Genomic DNA, 20,452 nt, shown 5'->3' on the forward strand with positions numbered 1-20,452 from the left:
TATATAGTGTATGTATATATAAAAAAACCACATACACCCCCTCATTTTACCTTGTACTTAATTCTGCAGTGGGAACGCACTAGTCTTTCAACATTGCTCTATGGCAGTGTAACCCAGGAAGTTATTGGAACTGGAAGAAGAATTTGTGTTGGGGTGGACTACAACATCTTTTCTCTTCACTCCGGGACTACTCCAGCCTTTATTGACTGTCTCTGGTCAACAAAAAAATCCCCCAAAGCAGAGCAGTTGCTCTCTGTACACTCGTCAGTGACAACAGATACCCTGTGGCTGCCAGCACCCCTTGAAACCCCTTGTGTTTCTCCACAGGTCTCACTCAGGTGCTCAGCAGGCACCATGCAGTGTAGTTTGTGAAGTCTGACAGAATCACAGGGCAACAGGCTGCAAGCAGGTTTTCCAGGTGGGGTGCATTCAGAGGTAGAAACTTAGGTTTAGTTTGAACTTAATGGCAAGATTCCCTCCCTCTCCCTGCAAATATCGGGAAACTACAAGTTCAGAGGAACTGATAAAAGGGATTAATAAGTGCAGTGAAACTGTCACAGCTATTAGTTTCTTCCCCCGGCTCCTCCCAGGGCTTGCATGGTTTGCAGCTGTGGGGCACTTTCACTCATGGCCTGGCCTGAGGCCATGGGCCCTCAGAATTATATCTGAGGACTTCTCTATGAATGCCAGATTTCTGGTACTTCTGACACTGTAGCCCCAGCCAGGACTCTCTGGGTCTCCAGGCTCCATCGTGTAAGACCAGGATTTTTGTTTAGGAGGGAACCAGAGCTCCCAGGACTTTCTGGCCAAGCTATAAAAGCCTGGTGACTCTGGTCTGGCCACCTTCTCCAGATCTGTTTAAATCCAGGGTCCAAGGGCCTACATTTCTGAGACCCATGGCTAGGAGATCTTGTATTGTGAGTTTCTGCAAGTGAATTGGGATGGAGCTGGGCTTTACATTTCCACCATCTGAGAGCTGCTGGAACCAGACTTCCTGGATCCATGGCAGACCCACAGAGCAGATCTCTGGATGAAACAGGAGATTTCCAGGTCTGTATTAAAATTGCTGGGTGGATGGGTCCTAGTGCTCAGAGGAGCTGCACCTCCAGCCCAGACCCTGGAGGCAGGCTGGCTGACCACTGCAGCTCTGCCTCATTCTCCAAAGCTCTGCATTGCTCTTGCTCTTCCTTGCCAGCAAGGAAGCTGCTTTGGAGTAGGTGAAATTGTGTCATGAGTTGAGATATTTTCATGAGAATAGGCTTAACAAACTGGCATTTGCTGACAACATGTTTCATGAGAAACTACTGATCAGCAGTATTTTGCAGTTTGGGTCAATGTGGTAAAGTCGATATTGAATATCAGGGATTTTGCTTGGAAACCGACAACTATTTATGGTATTACAGCAATTCCTTTCTCTCTGCTCCTAGCTAAACTAGGATTTATTGTCCTGAAGATCTTGGACATACAGGTTTTAATACACTCTCTTGGGATCCTGTGAGTAATGTTGGGTATGATCTCACAAGAAGACGTTGCTGCCTTCGGGGAAGTGCAATGGAAAGCAATAATAATAATCTCAGCTCCTGTAGCTTCTATCGCTTGAGAGCCAAAAGTACTTTAAATACCATAAATAATTAAACATTCTAACTCTATGAAGCAGAGAAGATGCATCTCCTTCTTTCTGATGAGGAGAATAAGGCGAAGGGTGAGGAAGAAAACAATGGTGTTTACACTTTCAAAAAATGGTTATTGATTTTAGATGGTGGTATGAGGGATTAGAACAAGACTTCACTTGTTGTGGTTCATTCCCTCCATGCTTTCAAGATTTAAAACCAGATACCTAACAGTGTGAACAGAAGTGAGCTAAGAGGTATGAAGGATGGACCAAAAATATGACACTGCTTAAAGTGAGGAATGGAATGACTGTGGGAGCCATGAAGGACAAAAAATTGATTAGAGATAAGTGATGAATGGAGAAAGCTGAGAAGGGTGATAGATTAGGGCATATTTTGTAGCTTGAAGGAAGTTCATTGGGAATATTGAAATTCTGGGTTTTCTCTTATACTTAAGCCCTCTTATGCTGTTTTAAAAGTGTAAACAGACCTTAAAGCATAAGTAACTCAGGACTATGCTTTGTCCACAGTATTGATTTTTATTTACTGGTAGGGTATTAAAGAATAAAGATTGTGACAATTGGTTGGTTTTGGTTGTTGTTCTCTCTTACTCTTTCTACTAATGCTTTTTTTCCCTGCTGCAAATGTAAGCTATAGTGACTTTTGTGTAAATGAGATGTGGCTCAAGGGGGCTGAGCTGCACCCTGAGGAAGCCACTGGTGGAGCTGGGCTGGGAAGAGGCATGGGCTGGTATGTCTGTCGTATGCATTGGCCAGCACGTGGAGGAATGAACAGCTAGGTGAGCTACTGGGAAAGGTGGCTGAAGCAGTCAGCATGAATGAATTTGAGAGGCTGGAGAAAACAGAGGGCAGAAGAAAAAAACGCAGGGAAATGGCATTCAGCTGAGCCAAATCTAATCTGTTTGCTTGCACTGGATTGGGCCTTCCCATCCCCGTCCCTCAAGCATCAACAGCCAATGACCAGCCGTGGTCCAGATGTGGCTTTGCCTATGTTTCTGTCACTGCAACTCTATAAATATGATCGAGTGCTGAGCAGAGGGAGAGGTCAGTGGCTGCTGGGCTGGGTCCCTCCAGCTGGGAAAGCTTTCCGGACACTATTGATTGAAGGTCTTGGTAAGACGAATCGGCCCTGACCTGTCATACAATCGCAGGCACAGCACGGTCTGGTGCACAGCACTAATGTACTGTGAAAGCATATTGCATCCAGCGGCTTGATGGCTGGTGCCTTACTGGTCATTGAGCTCAGGGAGAGAAAAATTGGGAAAGGGGAGAGAGTGTTGGGTGTGGAGAGTAAAGAGGGAAAGGAGAAGAAAAATGAGACCACCCAAAAGATTCCTGATTTGCAGTTGTCAATTCTCCCTTCATCCTGGCGTTAGTACTTATTGTAAGGATCAAGTTTTTCTAAAGGGATGGGTGTTTTTTGGGATGCTTCTGGGTTGGGAGCGTACAGCTCCAAACATCTTGCATGGCACTCTTTTTTGGTGTCACACATTGGGTTTCCCTTGTTACTTCTCCTAGGTAGATTTTATTTTGTTTTTCTATAAGTAGTGATAGGAACATAAAAGTCCTTTACCAAGGATCAGAGCGAGGAAAAGGGAAGGGACAAGGGACAGGCAATTACAAGGAAGGAGACTCATAACAAAGTTTCCTGGGTACTCATCTATCATTTCTAGTGGCCTGACCGGTGCCATCTTTTGACCCGTCTTGGCTCCAATGGCTGTGGCGTGCCTTTTTGCCCATGCTGAAAACACGTCTTGGTCCCTCTCATGTCCAGATTAATTCCCCGTCTCATTTCACAAGCAAGGCTGGTGTTTTCACAGGGTCCCTTGGTGACTAAACCCCATTTTCCAAAATGCTGCATACCAGTGGAAATCAAGAGGTCACGAGGATTCTGAGGGATGCTGGCAGTTTGTGAAATGCAGCCCATCAGTGTCCGTAGCACTGTGGCTTTGTCCTGGACCAGCTCACAGGATGCATCTCTCTCTCTTTCCACCCCTCTGCCTCCACTTAGCGGCCTCTTTGCCCCCCTTGCATCTTGGTGTTTCAGGCATCGAGCCACCTTCTCTGCCATTTCTGCTGTCTGTAACACCTTTATGAGAACCTGATCAGGTCTGGTGAGCTCTGGCACTCTGCTTTAGGGCTGTTTAATATTTGCTGTAATGGTGCCTCAATGAGCAGAGGCAGTGTGAATAGTTTCTCCTAGATTGCCCTTGTTGCATGGGCTGCAAGACTGAAACATGCACCCATGAAGATCTTTCCTAAGGAACAGGCAGGTTTATGTTTTAAAGCTTTATCCCATGTCACGCATTATATCTGAGGAGATTGGCAGCAAATTGGATGACTGTATTCAAAGTGCAGGTGTAGTGTGAGGCTGTCTCCCTCTGGTTCAGATGCCCTTTTTGGTATTCTCAATATTGTAGAAGAAGGAATCACCCCATTTCTGCCTAAAAAAAGAAAAATCGTATTTTCTTTCCCACTTATGGTATGTTTTAAGAAACCTTTGTGATTTGGCTTTTACAGTGTTTGCATCTGGCATCCAAAGAACTTAAGACTGTCTCTTGGTGTGAGACTTTGAGTAACCCATGGGATTTCAGCACCAGCGTGGTGTTCGGCAGCTGCCTTCAGGAGACAGTGCAGTCTCTGCCTGCCTGCTCTGTGTTTTCCCTTTAAGGAAATGATGCAGGGAATCAACAGGTACTGAATGAGGTGCATGAGAGAGTCTGGGGAACAGGAAAGTCCTTCCACTCTTGCAAGTAAAAGTTTTCATTTTTTAAATTTTGAAATTCAATGTAACAATCTGCCAATGCACAAAATGCAGAGTTGATTAAGGTTGAATAGAAAACTTCAAATTAATACACCAACTATTGAGAAATGCTGAGGATGTGCTTCTCCAAACCATCCAAGTGAAGTTAAATGTGTGCTTCTCATGGATCTGAGGTATTTAAATCTCTAGCTTTTGGAAATTGCAGTCTTTAATGTCCTCATGTTATTAATGTGCTGTTGATTCCTGCTTGGAAATGAAAACTGGAAGTGGAGAGTTAGAAAGGAAGGAAGGGATTGCCACATGGATTACCAAATTGTTCCAGTTCGATTTAATCGGCAAAACTGGCATGGGGTTGGTGCAGCATTCTGCTGCCTGTTTAAACCTAGTCTTGCACTTCAGGAGGCAAAGCTGCTTTCAGCCATGCTGAAATCCTTTTGGAGGGGTCCTGCGCACACAGTGACACGTCCCTTGCTTTTGATGATCTCGCTCTGAGCCTGGATCCAGTTCTGAGATGGGGCAGACGACGGTTGGAAGTGGGAAACGGTGCACGTCTTGTAAGCTTTGAAACCCTTGTTTCAAATGGAGCATGCAGGGAGTGACAGCTGTGGCAACTGAACCCTCCAGGTGGTGAGGATATTTCAGTCTCTGGCAGGAAGGGCCTGTCTCATCCCTCTAAACTTGTCCAGGCGGGATGCTGGGGGTGTGTGTGAGATCCTGGCAGGGGAATGGTGGCTCCAGCCTGGCTCCGCAAGCCGGGCTCGCAGAGAGCGATGGCTGTGCCAAGCCTCTATGCCCTGGCATTTAGAAGTTGGCACTGGGCAATGCCAGACTGACCTGCTGTCTCGCTTAATGGCTTTTGTGTGTGTGACACTGACTCCCGCAGCTCTGCACGTGTGTGCCAGCCTGGGTAAGCAGGTCAGACTCGCTCCTGCTCTCCCTTTGCCCAGCCGTTACCTTCATCCTCCCTCCCTCATCCTGATGAGGACCTGAGGGGACTCAACTTAGGAGGAGGGATGAACACAGCTGAACTTCTGCTACAGCAGAGGAAAGTCCCAAGGGGTGATCAGATAACCATCTACAAGCGTTTTCAGGGTGGAAACGGTGAGTTGAGAGGGAGAAATTGTTTAGGCTGAATGAAGGAGATATTATTAAAGTAACAGGACAGCTGAGCAAAGGGAAAATTTAGGCTGAGTTTAGGGAAATGTTTCTAAATGTGAGCCTTGGAGCCGTCTCCTAGCAGTGGTAATCCTATTGTCTGAGTCGTTTCAGAGCAGGTAGTGTGCTAAAGCAGATGCCGTAGACAGCAATCCTGAAGTGACTGGGGGAAGGGCAAGACTATTAAGCAGAGAATTTTAATTTGTAATTTCTATGAATCACTTGGTGTTGGTCTCAACAGAAGCTCACAGGCTGTGGCTGTATCAGCCATCACCCATGATATGTAAAATATGTGGGTGGGAGGAAGTGGGAAGGACACTGGGAACTTACCCTTGGGCAAGCTTACAATAATGAGACATAGTTCTTCATCTGTTGGGAATGATATGGGTCTAATTGATGATCAAAGCATTCTTTGTACCGCCTTAAGTGTAGGGAGAGAATTGCTCTTCTTTGTGTGGGGCAGAAAAAGGGGAAGCACTTTTTCACCTTATCTTTGGATACACCTGTTGGATAGACAGAGCTGCTGGAGATGGGGAGGAATGAATATTTGATATATGGGATGAATCTGACACTGCCCAAGTCAGGGAGGAATTTGTACCTGGTTTAATAAAGAAAGAACAGCTTAAAAGAAAATAGAGAATAGAAGTAAACATGTGCTACTTTCCACACAGTGTCCATGGCAGTAAAGCTAATAGCAAGGTAATGAAAGAGCTCCAAAGGCTTTGAAGCCTTTGGTTGGGGGTATGTGATGCGTTCCCCCCCCAAAAAAAAGGCTGACTTGGGAGAAATAAGGGAAAAAAGAAGCATTTTGTAAGTTAGATAGAAATGAGTCTGTGGGACATTACAGGCATGGACAAAGGTACATGTTGGAGAGGCAGTGGTTGTGAAGAGCAGAAAGAAAACCTGCTCCTTGGAGAAATGTTCTACCACTGCCATAGGAACATTTGTATATTAGAATGAGAATATAAGTGATGTTCAAAGCTAGTTAAATAAACTAAACTCTACAAGTTTTCATCTAAAACTACTGAAGTGCCCTTGGGAGGGTGATTACTCAGAGTCACCACAATTTCGGTCCAGGTGCTGGATTGTTCTTGCATTTATCACTATGCATGGCACTTTCCATTGTCTCTAGTCTCAGCCATCTTCCTGCTCTGAATGCATGGAGATTTTCCTGCAGTATCATTCATTCTGTTTATCAGCACCTGAAGTGTGCAGGCGCTTTGAAGACGTATCCACTGTGCCCCAGATCCAGCCCCCTCTCCTTTGTCTCTATTTACAAAATTCCTGGAACAACAGGGCTGTGAGCCAAAAGAAGATTTATGGGCACTTATATCACCTACCTGGTAAGCAGTAATATGAGGAACAACAGTGCAAGAGTTGTCAGCGTACGAATAGCCTGGGCCGAAGGTGCAGTAGGACAATGGTTAAAGCAGTGTTAGAACATGAGGAATGCTTCTTCAGAGGTATAAAATATGCAGCATGTCTGGATTGGGGAGACGGCAGTAACCAGGGGAATGGGAGGCTGTCCTAAGCTGAAATTGGGTTGCCAAAAATCCGGGAGTTGGAGAAACTTAGGTGTAAATTATGGTCTGATTTATAGCTTTTAAGCCCCAGCTCTTAGGAGTAACAGTTTATGAGGTTGCAATCAGTCCTGCCCCTTTCTTTGCATGGGTCTTCTTAGCTCCTGCAGTTTACCTATAAGGCAGGCAGTAGACAAAAAGATTAAATATGTACCATTCTTCTGCAGTTGGTAAACATAGAAATAGTGTTCGTCTTTGGTCTGGACCTACAGATATTTCCTTGTCAGACAGCCCAGTAGCACGTCTAGTGCAATGTTAATTTCCCTACAACTTCTTCTAGTGCACTTGCTATTATTCCCTGGTGGCGTGTTGGATACCAGGCACAAAGCACCTTCCAGTTTTGTAGAGTATCTCACAAGTGAGGTGGATTTCTTCCTACTCCCAGCTAGGGCCTGAAACACAAGGATTGCTTTTTGAATCATTGTCTGATACTGCTCAAACTGTCTGAAAAATGAAGCCAGTGCGAGTTAAGATGCTGTCAAAGATGAACAAATACTGAAGCGCAGGGTAACACTGATGGCTAACACTGGAGCTGGCAGGACATCCGTCTCTAGGTAGTAGTGGGACTGAGGGTGGTGGTGAGTCCTGGAATTGGGCTAGTGATCAGGGATGAGAGTAGGGCTGGGAATCAGCATTGCAGTTGGTGCAGATGCAAAATTAGCTGTTGAATTCAGACTCAGTGGCTTGAAGTCCTCTAAGCAGTGCTGGGACCTCATCAGAGCTCCCAGTGAGCAGAGCCCAGAAAGCACTGGGATATGAACTTCCCCGTGGCCCTCCAGGCAAGTACAGGAGGGGGAGGCTGGAGGTAGGTGATGCTCTTCTTCCTCCAGGATGAAGCCAATATCCCTGAGAAGTCCCCTTTGCTGGTGACTAGTGCACGCTCTTCAGCCTCCTGTCCCAAGCATCATCTTCCTCCTAACTGCCTCACTGCCTTCCTCCTAATTTCCTCACTGCCTTCAAGACAGCTTTTTGTCTGGGACTGCAGTATTACAGGACTTAGTTTCCTCTTGCCGTCCTGAGCTTGGAGGTAGGGTTTTGAGGGCCTGCAAATACTTCCCAAGGGGCTATTGTGCAAGGCTGCCCAGCTGGCACAATTGCAGCAGAAGGAGGTACCAGCATTGGCACATGACAGAACTGCCCCCAAACTCGTGGGACCAGCTCCTGTTCTGCCTCAGTTTCTTTATCTGACCTGAAGATTGCCTAGCTTTGCTGTACACTGCCTGAGTAGTACTTTATTTACAGTTAGCCTGGTTGAATGCACAGTGACCTATTTGTGTACTTTCTGTATTTTGAAATATCGTCCAGAAATATCTTTAAATGCTGAGCTGTATTTTGCCTGTGCAGCCTAATAATTTTCTATTAATACTTATCTTAGATCTGATCCACATACAAATGCAGTGTCAAATAAGGTTCCCATGATATTTTTAAGCAATCTAACCTTTGGTCCTGGCCAAATTCCAGTCTGAATAATTACTGTCTGACTACCTACATTCCTCTTGCATTTTCAGCTGGAGAAGTTAGCTTTCCCTTCCCATTTTAACAGAGATTGTGTAACATTGCTCTGCAGCACTAAGTAGATGCTGCATTCCTCTACAATGGTGGATATGTTTTATTGGTAAGTAAAATGAGATTATAGAGGTATAATGGTTTTACAGGCATGTTTATACCTAAATATAGATATATCTGTAAAACCACTTTGTCTAATGGCCCTGTTACATATTATTTTCCAGGGAGTAAGGGACAATATAATAGTGTAGAGTAACGTGTAAAGGATTTTACTAACCAGACTGGAGTTTGGGATTTGCTAAATTGTTTTGGAGTGGCAAAATCACAGAAAAGACTCCAAACACTGTGTTGCCCCACACCACCACCAAGGGAAAAACCTGCTTATGTAAAATACTTTTTAATAAAATACACTGGCACGTTTTTAAAATAATTCTTGACTGGTGAAATTAGACTCTAGCAATATTAAAGTTACTTGAAACAACTAAGGGCAAATTTTACAACTGCAGCCTTGTCAGATGTTTGTGAATTGCTCCATGTGTGAATTTCTCCATTTCTTTTCTTCACTGGAAACAAGAGCATCACTCAGAAGGAGGTCTGCATGATGCCTCCAGTGCTTCCTTGATTGGGTGCCTCATACTTTTGCATTTGAACAGTGTAGAAATTAATGGATAAAACTTGCTGTTGTGTGTGCAAAACCACATTTTTATAATAGTTCTGGGGTCACCTTAATCTGATAATAAGTCTGTGCTGGTTTACCCCTGCCTCTCCTTTACTAGCACACATTCAAAAGGGGCTTGTAGTGAGCCAGACCAGAGAGGAAAGGGAGATGGGGTTTGTGTTGGGACATTTGTCCCTTTCTCCAACAGCCAGCACTTGCGTGTGAGCAGAAGTGTGGATAGTGGCTACTGCTTGTGAACAGAAGTCAGCCCCAAGGAGGGTGGGGAAGGGATTGTAACACTGTGAGCACTTTGAGCAGCTCAACTCTGCACTGTGAACCTGCTGCTGCCTTGTGGGAGCCGAATGGTGGAGACCACCACTCGGCCCTGGGTTAGGTGTGATTTATTGGTATTCCCCTGCCTTATCACATCCCTGGGTCCCATCCTGTGAGGGAGCCCAGCCTGGACCTGGTGGTACCTGCTATTCCATCAGAAGGACACTGGTCTCTGGCATGCAGACCACCCATGGAGCACCTGAAACACATCGTGAGCATGACAGAAGTGGTTTGTGTGAGCAAGAGATGGAGGGAGAGCTGTCTTGGGTGGTACAACACAAGCTACCTAAGCATTGCTCTGCCTGATCCAGAGGGGGCTTATGGCTGAGGATCAAAATTGGAGATGCCAGGTTGGCTGTGGAGGCACTGATGACCTCTTCTTTGCATTTGCCTCTTCTTTGCCCTGGCAGGTTGCTGCATATCTGGCCAAAGCCTGAGGATCTGGCACTGTACAGGGACCTCCATCATCTTGTGTTGAATGGAAAAATCTGCCTGGGGGGCACATCCCATGAGCTAGACACCCAACAGATTGGCACATATGTGCTCTTCAGGATCTGGGCTCTTTGCTGCTGCCTGGAGGTAGATGCTAGAGATTTATTGGCTTTGATGCAGGTGAGGAGAAGGGAATGGGTTTCTTGGCTGGCATTTTTCCCAGTGGGAGAATTCTGTGTTTGGGCACGAAGGCAGACAGCTGCCATGATCGCCTGCATAGCTCCTGCATTGCTGCTATCCGAGCCATGGGCTGGAAGGCCCTGTAAAGTATTCCTGGTGGGAGAGGGGCTGGGAAAAACCTACGCTCTGCTCCCTGGGCATCCCAGCTAGCCATTGCCTAACCAAGCGTAATATACTGTGTGAGTCTATGCAGAGGGATCGCAGGAGACATATTTTAAAGAGAACAAATATAGCATTAAAGTGAGTGAGCAAGAGAGTGAGAGACAGAGAGCATATAGAGTGCATTAAAGTTAATAAAGCATTGCAGGAGCAGGGACTGCATTTCACTGTGAAGGAATCTAATTTAGTGACTCGTAATTGGAGGATAACAGTCCTGCTGGAATGAAGTTAGCTGTTCATTTTGCCAAACTCTCAAAGTCTCTTGGTTCTCCTTGTGAGCATCTCTTAGAAAGTGGATCCGTCAGAGAGTTTGGAATCGATTGGCACTTCACACCCGTGGTCCCTTTCAGCCTCCTAAGTGGATTTGGTTCCTCCGGTGCATATTTATTATCTATTTTATTATCTGCTTATTTATCTGGTAATTTCAATGCAGGATACATTCTCTCTGCTTAGCATGACAATGAGGGATCAGGTGCTGAGCCTATGTGTTCTCCTGGGCAGGGCAAGATGGGGCCCCTTGCACCCTTTGCCTATGGGTGGCTAGTGCCAGGTAGGACTGTTTCATGGACTTTCAGCTTCCCCAAAGTCTTGCCACCCTTGTCCCTGCTGCCGTGGCTTTCTGTTCATTTGATAGAGGCATGTGTAGCAGTAAAGAGTATGGAAGGGTCCTGTTTCTGGATCCCCAAGATCAGAGGTGTAGTGCAAAGAAGTGCAGGGCTGGTGTATTTATTCCAAATGTGCTGGGCTGCTGAAGAATAGAGTTACGGGCATGAATAGCTGAGCAGGACCTTTTGTGCTGAGGGGGAGTCGTCTTTAGTTTGAAATGCCTGAAATCTCCTTGGGACAGCAGCATGGCCCTGGGTGGGCACACTGAGCAGTGCTGCCTCCCACAGTGGGGTGGTGGGCGGACGGGGGGACGCTGCTCTGTTTTTGTCCCCAGACCAGGGTGGGTTCTGATATTTACACTGTATAGGTGCTGCAAGGATTAGTTTGTTAGTGTTTGTAACGTGCCTTGAGGATGAAAAGTGCTGTGGAAATGCGAACTATTATTAAAACGAGACTGAATAAAGAAAGAGCTAGGAACAATCCCGCAGGGAACAGTCCTGCTCAGGCAGGGGCTGGAGAGATGACCTCATCGGGTTTTTGCATTTCTACTGTTATGATTACAAAATATAGTGGACATGTTCAGGGAAAAGATCGGTGTAACATCCCTGGCTGTAGTAGCTGAGGGTGAACCTTTGAAGCTCTGTGGGTCTTTCTGCTTCTGGGCAAAAATAGCTGTCATATGGGCTTGGAGGGAACGTCTTCCCCACACTGCAATGATCCAGTTTTCGCCACGACCACTGGGAAATTTTGTGTTCCTTGCTTTTTAAAAAGAAATGAACCTTGTATGTGTGAAAGGCGTATGGCTGACTGTACTACAGACTGGAGCTGTGTGTCCCCCGGTGGTAGGAAGGTTGTATGCAATGGATACGCACATACATATGCCTCCAATGGCCTTGTCCATTTGTCCTCACTTTATTCTGGAGGAGCTGTGCTGAAAAAGTAAAAGGGAGTCCTTATCTGCCTGGTCCCTTCAGCCTCCCTGCCTATACCTTCAGCAGAAGGCCAAACTGATCACAAACACCAGTAATTCCTTTGTGATGAGGGTGAGCACTTAGACGTGGGCTTGACATTAGCAATCAGTTTCACAAAGACAGCCCATCAGCTGTCAAAGGACAATTCTCTATCACTTTTGACTGGGGTCTCAGAGTGACGTGGGACCTGAGAGATGACATGATCCCATCTTCTGCTGACAGCCGTTCTCTGAAGTAGAGACTGGACTGGTCTGACACCCCCTGACTTTAACAGAGCTGTGACTGTAGCCAAAGGGCTGGGCATCAGGCAAGAAGGACTGGTGGGAGGAGGGCTAGTGGCTGAGGAATATCAATGGATCTGCCTTAAAGGCTGAGTGCATGACTGACTTGTCAATTAATCACTTTCCCTTTCTCTTAATTTCCCCCTTTCCTTTTTTTTTTCTTCCTCGCTCAGGGAGTGTAAGAGCCGAAGATGAGGCCCAGGGTGGAGTGCTACTCTCCAAGGTTTTGGCTGGTGCTGGCAGTCCTTGCGACAACAGGGAGTGGGGCCCATGCCCAGAAAAGCCACCCGAGCATTGGCATTGCGGTCATCCTGGTGGGGACCTCAGACGAAGTGGCCATCAAAGATGCCCACGAGAAAGATGACTTCCACCACCTCTCAGTGGTGCCTCGGGTGGAGCTGGTGGCCATGAATGAGACAGATCCCAAGAGCATCATCACTCGCATCTGTGACCTCATGTCAGACCGGAAGATTCAAGGGGTGGTATTCGCTGATGACACAGACCAGGAAGCCATTGCCCAGATCCTGGACTTCATCTCTGCCCAGACCCTCACTCCCATCCTGGGCATCCATGGAGGCTCCTCTATGATCATGGCAGATAAGGTAAATTTGAGCTTCCTTCTATTGCAGACCTGCAGATCAAAACTTAAACCAGAAAGAAATATCTTATTCTGTGATCCTCAGGTGTAGTCTCATGGGGCCGAAGGGTTGGGGGATTAGAGAGTCTCAGATTCAAAGAGAGATTAAAAGAGCTAACTGTGTGTAGCACTGCTGAGAAGAGCCTATTAATCATGTGGAATTATCTGCAACAGAGAAAAACCGAGGAGGGAAAGGAGCAGGTAGAAAAGAGCTGCAAAAGAATCAGCCCTTTTCTTCTTTCGTAGGAAGGGTAAAGAGCCCCTGACAATTGTGATTTATGTATTTTTTTTAAGGTTTTATTTTTACCTGTGTTTTACCTTAAAAGAGTATGCTAGCTTGGGTTTTTCCTGCATGCAGCTGGAGGACATTGTGGTATTTTCAGGGACGTTTAATACAGCTCTTACATCTTAATTGGAAAATAATTGAATCTTTAATAAAGCCATCCCCTCTCAGAAGTGTTCTTCAGCTCCTGAAGTTAAATAGGTGTTAGCTAAGCAACTAACCAGTTTGAACCAGTCCAGCTAAGTCTTTCTTTTTTTCATTGCACTACTTTATTCCTTCATATCACTGACATTTCATTGTTTTCCCAAGCCCCAGCCAGTCTTCTGGGGAATTACTACACAAACATGCCTTCCCACTACTGGTTTTGAACAGGGCAAGATGCAGAGGGAGCCGCATCTTTGGCCAGTTGGTAACTCTCAGCTTAGGGGAGCTTCCATGGGGTGTAGCTGGACCTGATACAAGTCTTCCCCGGGAGGAACAGGGGACCCAGCAGTTCACGCCTGAGTGTGCATTTGGCCAGATGGTGTGGCTAACAGTGGCCTCTGGGCTGCAGTGGGCCAGTGGGAATACCCGAGAGAAGTGGGCTGTCCTTTTCCCTGCGGGCTCAGTGCTAGACAGAGTCGGGGCCAAGCCCTTTGTTGAGAAGACCCTCTTGACCACACTTTGTGCATTGCAAAGAAGTAAACAGGGACGCAAGCCAATAGCCTTTTTCTTTTACAGGTCACTCTTAAGCGAATCTGAGCCATTTAACTAGGCAGAATCGGGTCTAATTGAATGAAGGGGGAGAATTAAGCTGGCCACTGTGGCAGCTTTTCCTCAGAAAGAGATCTAGTGGGCTAAGAAATCCAGGCACTTTCTGTTTTATTTACCTTGTAAGTAAATAATCCAGTGCAGGTTATTGCAGGTGAGTAGATGGGAATAAATTAATTACAAATTATTTTCTCACTCTCTGACCAACTGTTCAGTTGCCAAATAACATAAAGTTAATATGCAGTGTTATTTTTTTGTATCAGCCTTTGAACTAAAGTAGTCACTGAATAAAATAATCACAGGCCTTTTTTTCTCTCTCTCCTTGAATAGTTGCACATGTGCTAAAGTCATTCTGCCCCATTCTACCCACAATAAAGCTTTTCTGTCCTGGAGGACAGTCAGGCAACAGTGCTGTATCCCCATGCTCTCCTGCCTGCTGCGTTGCATGGTTATCGCTGTCTGTGCAAAAGAGGTCTGAAGCATTACTTGATTGCTGCAGTTCACACTTACGGTGGCATTTTGCATCCTCTTTGAGCAAGTGTAAGTGTTACTGATGCCAGACCTCCTAAGCACTGGGAAAAGTTCCTTGTGACTTTGAACGTGGCAAGCCAAATTCTGATTTCAGATTCCTGCAGTGTAAATCCAGCATAGCTCCATTGCCTTTGGCAGGATTGGATCAGATTTACGCTGCTGTAATTCAAAGAGAAATTTGGCCTATTGAACTTTGCGAAGATTTTTCTTTCTACCTATCTCTAGTATCTCCTTGGGAAGGCAGCATCTCCCGTGACTGCCCTGTGTACCCCACTGGCTCGCTTCTAAAGAGCATTCTGGCAGGCAGACAGCCCACGGCGAGCTCAAAGGTGGAAGCCTTATGAATGGAGACCTCTGTTTTACCAAACTCCCTTTTTTGTAGTTTTGCAGACAGGAGAAGCAGGTTACGTACAAAGATCTGCAGTTTTAGGAAAGGCCAAGATTTCTTTTAAACATACATTGAAAAGGCTGACCTTTACAGCTTCTGATTCACAGGTGTGTAATCTTTAATGGATAACATTTATTTGATGAATTGAATTAAAATATGGTAGAGAGTAAATACATTGATATTCTACTAAAAATACTGCAGTCAGCCTGGTAAGTCCTTAAACAATCTGTTTTCCACAGAGGGCCTTGACAGAGGCTTTGCTTTTAATGACTCTTAGTCATGTTCTTTGCAGATGAGTTGTGTGGCTGGGGTTTGATCCTGCAAGCATGGATTGCTTCTTTCTCTTAGCATCCCCTCAACGCCCACAGCAGTCAGCTGTGATCGAACTTGCTCAGCATTTCACAGGTTCAGACCTGCACTTACAGCTTCGTTATGCTCCCTGTGTGTTTGTGATCAGTAGCGCCAATGCAAACCTAAAGAATGCTACAAACCACTAATGCCTTGGTGTGACAGATAAGCCCCTCTTCTCTGGCGGTTAATGCAAAAAACCTCCTCAGTCAAACCGCCTTCCCTGGAGTAGCATGTGAAATTCTGTTTCACCTTCAATGAAGGTTTAATAAGTGTGTCTGGGAGGAAATTGGGGTCCATGTGTAAAAAGTGCTTTGTAATAACTGTGAAGCTGGTAAATTGAGACACGAAAGGGCAGGCAAAAAGGAAAAAAAAAGAGGATTTCAAGCCTGAATTTTCTTTTCTCCTCTCAATATTTCTGTCTATATAGTATGATGTGCACCATAGGCTGGCTTCATCTCAGTTAACATGCATCTGGAAGTTTGCTACCTGCCAGCTGGAGGTCTGGGCATCTTTACAATCAGTGGGGAAGGAGGCACCACCTGAGGACAATTCACCCCACCCACCTCAGGGTGCGGGGAAACGCTCACAGGACAGTCCTGTGTCTCCCCACTGATTACTGAAGAAGGCTGTACCCCGACTTGCTTGTGATGCCTCAAGTTAAATGCCATGAAACCTGCACTAGGTGTAACATCACAGGTGGAAGTATGTTGCTGAAGGTATAACATCTGGATTTCCTGATTGTTCTGTTCGAGCTCATGCACTTTAATATTGCATTTGATTAGATTTTGTAGATAACGTTTATATCTTCTTGTTTTCCCTGTGTTTTGCCTTTTTCCTCTGAAAAATGAGTATATAGGAATTTGCATATGTTTTTCCTGTTGCTCTCCTTGGTGCTCATGTCTCTAATCCTACCTGTTTAGCTGTTACAAAGTGTTACATTTATTCTCTGCCTAATTTGGCATCAGAAGAAAATGACCAGATGATCTATGTGCACACTACGATCTGGGTTTAGTTCCAGGAAAATGGTGAAACATAGACACATGATGTGCCTCACTCGAGCTCTGGGGAGACCACTTTGCCGAGGGAGAGTCTTGTCCCGGCCAGTTCAGTCCCTTTAGTCTCTGACGAACGTGCCAGCCGTGATGCCAAACAGCACGAACTGCAGCAGTCATTTTGTTGGGGCTGGGTGGCCTGGGAGTGATGGCTGAGGGGGTCCAATAGCCCCTGCATTAGCTCCTCTCAGAGGAGCAAGCCCTGCAGCTGTGGGGCAGGGTAGAAGAATGATCGCAATGTTTCAGCCCTACAAGGAAGCACCTGGTCCTTGTTTTGGTGCTGGCACCTAGAAAAGGGACTAGGACGATAGCATCTTCTCACCTGGACCTCTTATGAGAAAGGGCATAGCATGGGTCACTGATGGTCTGTGTTCAATCTGGAATAGGTGAGATGGAGAGGAGAGAAATGTGCACCACCACCAATGCTCGGTTCTTGCGATCCACGAACTTTGCTTGTGGAAGCTCTCTGGTCTCTTTGGTTTGCCTGAAGTTGCCGCAATGACCTTTCTTTTTAAAGCTTTATGTTGCCTGATCTTAAGCATTAGTTTGTATTGTCCAGAGGACTGCAATGCACTCGTGACCAGTGAGCATACTTGCTCCCATTCCAGTGTTTAATAAAATAATTTCTCCTTTCTCCCCAGTTGTTTTGAAAGCAGAAATTCAGTCCTATCACAGTGTGGAAATAGCTGACAGATGAGGATGCTCTGTGTTAGGAGACTGATGGTGGAAGGAAACCTTCGAGGCTGCAAACCAAGCTTCAGTTCAGATAAGCACAAAAACCAGTATCTTGTGTTTGCAGACCTGAGACTGGAAATCTGGGCTGGGCTTTTCTTCATTGTATTTTCAATATTACCTAAAAACACTTCTGCCCAGAACTAGGAGGTAAAGGAGCAGTCGCAGAAAAGGAAATAACAATAACAATGTACATTTATAGGTACCTTAAGAGAAGAGCAAATTGTTGTTCAGATTTAGGACACTTACTGTGTTGGAAAAGATTTAGCTTCTTGCCTAAAAAATGACCACGCCATTTGGCTGACTGGTCTGTTTTGTAATGATAGACTATTTTTTTTTTTTTTTTTTTTTTTTAAATAATGGAAAAAGTCAACTTGGTGATAATGAAAGCAGAAAAGCTAAGAGCAGAAAATGCCTTGGGTTCTCTTATAGCACAGCTGGTGACCATCATTTTTGGTGGAACTGTCCCTCGCTATTTCTCCACAGTCACATTGTTTTGCCAAAGCTTCTTGTCCTGTGCAGCTTAATAGTAACACAATGGTGCACAGGCAGCACCCAGGAAAAATATTGGAAGAGGATGATTATGGTTTCCTAGCTGAAAATCATTCTTCTCTATCTCTGCATCCCTTGCTATTTTCTGCAGGGCTTGCCTGCACAGGGTAGCCATACTGATGGAAATAAAATGCTAGGAAAGAATGATCTGTTAAATTGCGCTGTGCCTGTAATAAAATCTGTATAAAAGCTGCATGAAACTAACCTGAAATCTAAAATCCATGATCATTCTAGGCCAGATTCTCCTTCCTTTTCTCACACAGCATAGAGCTGACTTTTCTGCTAGTCCCTCCACTACCTTGCTCTTTTTTCCCTGTTCACGCCAAAGCTGCAATTTCTCCTCCGCCTTTCCATCCCCACTTCATAAATTCCTGTCCCCTTTCTTTTTGTTTTCTGTCAGGGTTCCCAAGATGTGTTGTCTCTCTCTCTCTTTCAATGCTGAAGGTTGCTGTGATTGCTCCATACCTGGGCCATGCTGCTGCAGCAATGAAATTCTTTGGTATTTTGGTGGGGGGCAAGTCCAAACTCAGACAATGGGTATAAAGCACCAGGGAAGAAAACTAGCTGCTGGTCAGAGTGCAGCAAAGTGATGCTGCAGGTACAGGGAATCCAAATCTAGTTGGATAAGCTGAGCACCTAGATACACACTGAAACCAGGACAAAGTCAAAGACACTGGGACAGTGCTGCTAAAAGCAGAACATCTGTAATTAAAAGGAAAGCACTTTCACTCTCAGGTTTCCGAAGGTTAAATAATAGAGATGCATGGGGAATGCAAACCTCATTTTTTGGATGTATATTTGTTTCATTTCCATTAGGGATGACATCTGAAATTTTTAGAGCCCTTGTGTGAAGGAAATTCAGTTAAAAAAAAAACAAAAAAAACCCCAAAAAACCACCCAAAAGAAAAATTTCCCTTTGAATGGATTATATGAACTGAAGTGAAATAAATTCCAAACAAAATGCTGCTTGGGGGGGTGGGGATGGAAAAAACACATTTTGATCTGCAGACGTTGAAAGAGCATGGTTCAGTGTTGTTAGAAGGTTCCTACGCCTTATTTTCCCTCCAAAGCAAGATTATATGCAGTTCACGTAATTTCACAAAGCATTTTCATTTCTCTGAAACTGTGTTTGATGATAGTAATAGTTTAAATGTTTCTTAGACTAATCTAGTGATTAGCAAAAATGAGTTTGATTTAAAAAAATAAAAAAAAATCAGCAGTTTCCCTTCAAGCATTTAATAATTTTATTGAGGACATGATTAATACAATTCTTTTGCTTTTGGTACTCAGTTTCCTTTTGCTGCCAAAGGAAAGCTCTGTGTAGCTCGAAAAATGAACTAAATGTCATGTGTCCTCAAACTACGAGTCTGCTGCAAAAGTTGGGGAGGGAGAAGAAAGGTAGGTCACAGAGATATAGAGAATATTGTATTGTATGCCAATGTTGTTTTTCCCTTGAGTATACACATGTAATAACAGGCCAGGTGGATCGGTAATTTATGTTTACATCTGTGTCTAATCCATCCATACAAAATTACATTTTTTCATATAAAGGAAGGGAACATAGGTAGTGTATTTTTGTGGAGTTTAATTAACATCTGAGAATTTCCCTAGAAGAATTTTTATTACTTTACAAATAAATTACAGCACTTAAAATCCCTCAGTTATTAGGAAACCTGGAAATGAACTTTTAAGAGCTTTAACCTCTCCCCAGGGCCATTAAATCCTTCAAAGTTAACTCTCATTTTCTAAACAAGAGCTCAAGTACTCTTGTCAATATTATTTCAATGAAAAAAATTACTTTTCAAAGAAATGTATTGTTTCTTTTATTAAATGTCCTATTAAAATAGTCTGCTTTTTTAATTTTCAAAGTTTCCCTCTACTTAATCTCCCATTTGCTTGGGGGGAACTCCACTTCAAGGCCTTCACTTTTTTTGGAGGTATTGTTTTCAAAAGTCACAAGAGAAAAATATGGAGTCTGATTTTTTTTTTTTTTTTTTTTTTGGTCACTTAAAAAAAAGGCAGCAAGAAATCCCCTTTTTTAAGAAAAGTAATCTTATGGAAATTTAACTTTCCCTGAAATATCCCCATTGCTTTTTCTCCCCTCTACTAATTTCTGCTGGATGTACTTCATATCTGCCCTGAGCCTCAGAAATGCAGAGCCTTGGACACCTGAAGCCTGAAGGCACCATCTGAGCTTGAGTGTCACAGGGCTGGGGAGGAGAAAACCAGGAGGGACCGTGGTGAGGCTCACACCCTGCCAAGGTGCCCTGGGGTGCTTTGGGCAGCAGCAGTGCTGGGGCAGGGGTAGGATGCTGAAGGAGAAGACAACTACACGGAGGCGCGGGTGCCTTCCCTCGGCAGAAGTTGTCCCAGACAACAAATGCCAAGCAAAACTGAAGTCTGATTCCTTTACATCAGCCTTTTGTAGCTATTTATAAGCCTGCTTTATTTTGGGTCACAGAATTCTTCTTCTAGGAGTTCTGTTAGTTTTCTTCTGTTGTTATAGTGATGTTTTCTTTCGAGTGACAGAAGACCTTTCCTTGCCTAGCTCTGAACGCAACTGCTGCAGCCTACCTGAGGAAAAAGAGAAGCTGAATTAACCTCTTTCCTACTAATGTTTAAAAGCAGTGTTGCCATTGTCTACCTGGAAATAGAGGTATTGAAATATCTGTGAGGAAAAGGTTGATTTCCACACAGCTTTGACCTGGCAAGTAATAGGGCTTTTGTGTAAAAGTTCTTTCTTGCTAGATTTCTAGCCTTGATTTTCACACTGATGATGTTTAGGTAGATCTCCAAATCTGCGAGCACTTATCTAAAGAAAATCTGGGCGCTTAATGAGATCTGACCCATAGTTATTTATA

At 44.7% G+C, this 20,452-nt stretch overlaps 1 protein-coding gene across 1 annotated transcript in view; it reads left to right on the plus strand.

The window, feature by feature from the left end:
* GRIN2B (glutamate ionotropic receptor NMDA type subunit 2B) overlaps positions 1 to 20,452 on the plus strand; it is a 206,986-nt gene that overhangs the window by 24,884 nt on the left and 161,650 nt on the right. The window contains exon 3 of the mRNA XM_052774502.1: positions 12,489 to 12,917. Coding sequence (XP_052630462.1) covers positions 12,507 to 12,917 — 411 coding nt within the window. The 5' untranslated portion in view covers positions 12,489 to 12,506. The remainder of the gene's footprint in view (positions 1 to 12,488; positions 12,918 to 20,452) is intronic.

Source organism: Harpia harpyja, chromosome 23, assembly GCF_026419915.1.
Source record: "Harpia harpyja isolate bHarHar1 chromosome 23, bHarHar1 primary haplotype, whole genome shotgun sequence".
In the NCBI taxonomy this organism is placed as follows: Eukaryota; Metazoa; Chordata; class Aves; order Accipitriformes; family Accipitridae; genus Harpia; species Harpia harpyja.